Source organism: Thermobia domestica, chromosome 2, assembly GCF_964235325.1.
Source record: "Thermobia domestica chromosome 2, izTheDome1.hap1.1, whole genome shotgun sequence".
NCBI classification, from domain to species: domain Eukaryota; kingdom Metazoa; phylum Arthropoda; class Insecta; order Zygentoma; family Lepismatidae; genus Thermobia; species Thermobia domestica.
Window position 1 is genome coordinate 140,498,030 of NC_137455.1, and position 1,920 is coordinate 140,499,949.

General features: G+C 42.1%; 1 protein-coding gene across 1 annotated transcript; it reads right to left on the reverse strand.

The window, feature by feature from the left end:
- Positions 1-447: 447 nt before the first annotated feature.
- Positions 448-1,509, reverse strand: LOC145679193 (uncharacterized). Its single transcript, XM_081749781.1, has one exon. The coding sequence runs from the start codon at positions 1,507-1,509 to the stop codon at positions 448-450; it is 1,062 nt and encodes a 353-aa protein (XP_081605907.1).
- Positions 1,510-1,920: the final 411 nt, after the last annotated feature.

A 1,920-nucleotide genomic window follows, 5' to 3' on the forward strand; every position in this document is an offset into this window, starting at 1 on the left:
CTGTTACAATGTCCATAAACATAATTTTTTTGTTAGCACAGAAATGTTCAGATTTGTACCACATCAGGTACAATTCCGAACACTGGTAGGTACAATTTCGATCACACACATTTTCCACAAATAAATTGTTTCTTACCTTGTACACCTACGCACACTTCATGATACCACACTTGGAAAGACTGGCATCGTATGCAGTCGCCTTTCACGACAAACTCTTCACTGTAATAGCTCAACTGGCAAAAGCCATATATGTCCTCATTTGTTGGAGTTAATGCCCTGCTTCTTTGTGGCTGTCTTGCAACTTGAAGCATCTTTCCTGGAGTAGGCCGGTTAACAACACAGAATTTCTTAGCCTGTACTTCAACAATGTGAGCGTTGCTTGTAAGATGGAGCGAGGTTAGGAGTTTTCTTTTACGTGTAGGTTTCTTCTCAGGAGTTTTGAGGATGTTACGAACCAATGCATTTTCCTGAGAATCGGAGGGTTTTGGGTGTAGGTAAGAGAATTGTAGGTTTGTCTTCGTCTTGTGACACAGGAGAACCTGAGGTATTTGGTGTGGGTGAGATAATAGTGAGTCTATCTTGATCTTGTGATGTAGGTGAATCATCAATTTTCGATGTTCCTGGTACACAAATGTCATTAGTTTCAGTGTTATTCCTAGAGTGATATATTTCCTCCGAAGACGATACGAACAGGTGGGAAGGAGCAAATTTGGACTTTGGAACAGTTTCGTCCAAAAAGGGCATGATTCCAGTACACGCAAAACCATTTATGGCCGAGCCAACAGAAGGTGCCTCGTTCCAAGCCTCGCAAAAGAGAGGATTAAATCTGGGCTTCGACAGAGCCTCGTTGGGGTGGCGATGTTGCCAGTTTGTTGCTTTCCTGTAATAGTGTGTCTTCAGAGACTTGAACAAAGTTCTATCTAAAGGTTGAAGAACGTGCCTACTATAAGGTGGTAAACCCACGAGCTCGATCTCATTCTCCTGGCAGAATTTCAAAGCATTGAAATTGATGTGGCTTCCATGATTGTCCAGTATAAGCAAAATTTTACCAGGAGTTTTGTATGTACAAAAACGTTCCAACCACCTAAGGAAAAGCCCTTCGTTGATGTAACCAGACTCGCTCAACTCTACAACTGTGCAAGGTGGCAAACCATCATTGAATTCCGGGCGCATTCTGACACCTTTGAAAATGATCATCGGTGGAATATAAGAGCCAGAAGCATTGCAACAAGCAACGACTGTCACGTTTTCCCCCTTTTCAACGTTGGTTAGTGACACGATCTCACTCTTTCCTTTTTGACTTACTATTTTCATGGGTCTGTTATTCAAGGGAATCCCTGTCTCATCCATGTTGTATATGTATTGAGGTTTATCAAACAAATTAAAGTCATTCATTACACCTTTCAGAATTCTAAAGTAGTTCCTCACTTCTTCTTCATTCATACCTGCAGCTCTAGCTCTCGATAGTCCTTCTGGTTTCCTCAAACTTATGTTTAGATGTCTTTTCATAATGGCTTTGAACCAGTCATCACCAGCTATCTTCCCATCTGGATTCCATGGGTGCTGAACTCCACAGGCAACATCCACATCAAAAGCAGCACGTTTTACTTGCACGGATGTAAGTCCTAATCCTCTACTCTCGAAATACACTTACCTATTCACCAAAGCCTTCTCTGTTTCTTCCGATAGTACTGTGGGATGTCCAATTTTGCCTGTTATCGGTGGAGTAAGTCCAATCTGCCTTTCCTTTTCCTTGCCTACACGGTCATGAAGAGTGCCTAGTGGAATGTGATACAATGCCGATGCCCCTCTTAACGATAAATCACCCGATAAGACTCTCTTCACTGCTGTTGCCATATTAGAAGGATCCCACAAAAGACGCTTTTTCTTTTCAGTTTTCCGTCGTGGCATCTGTTATGA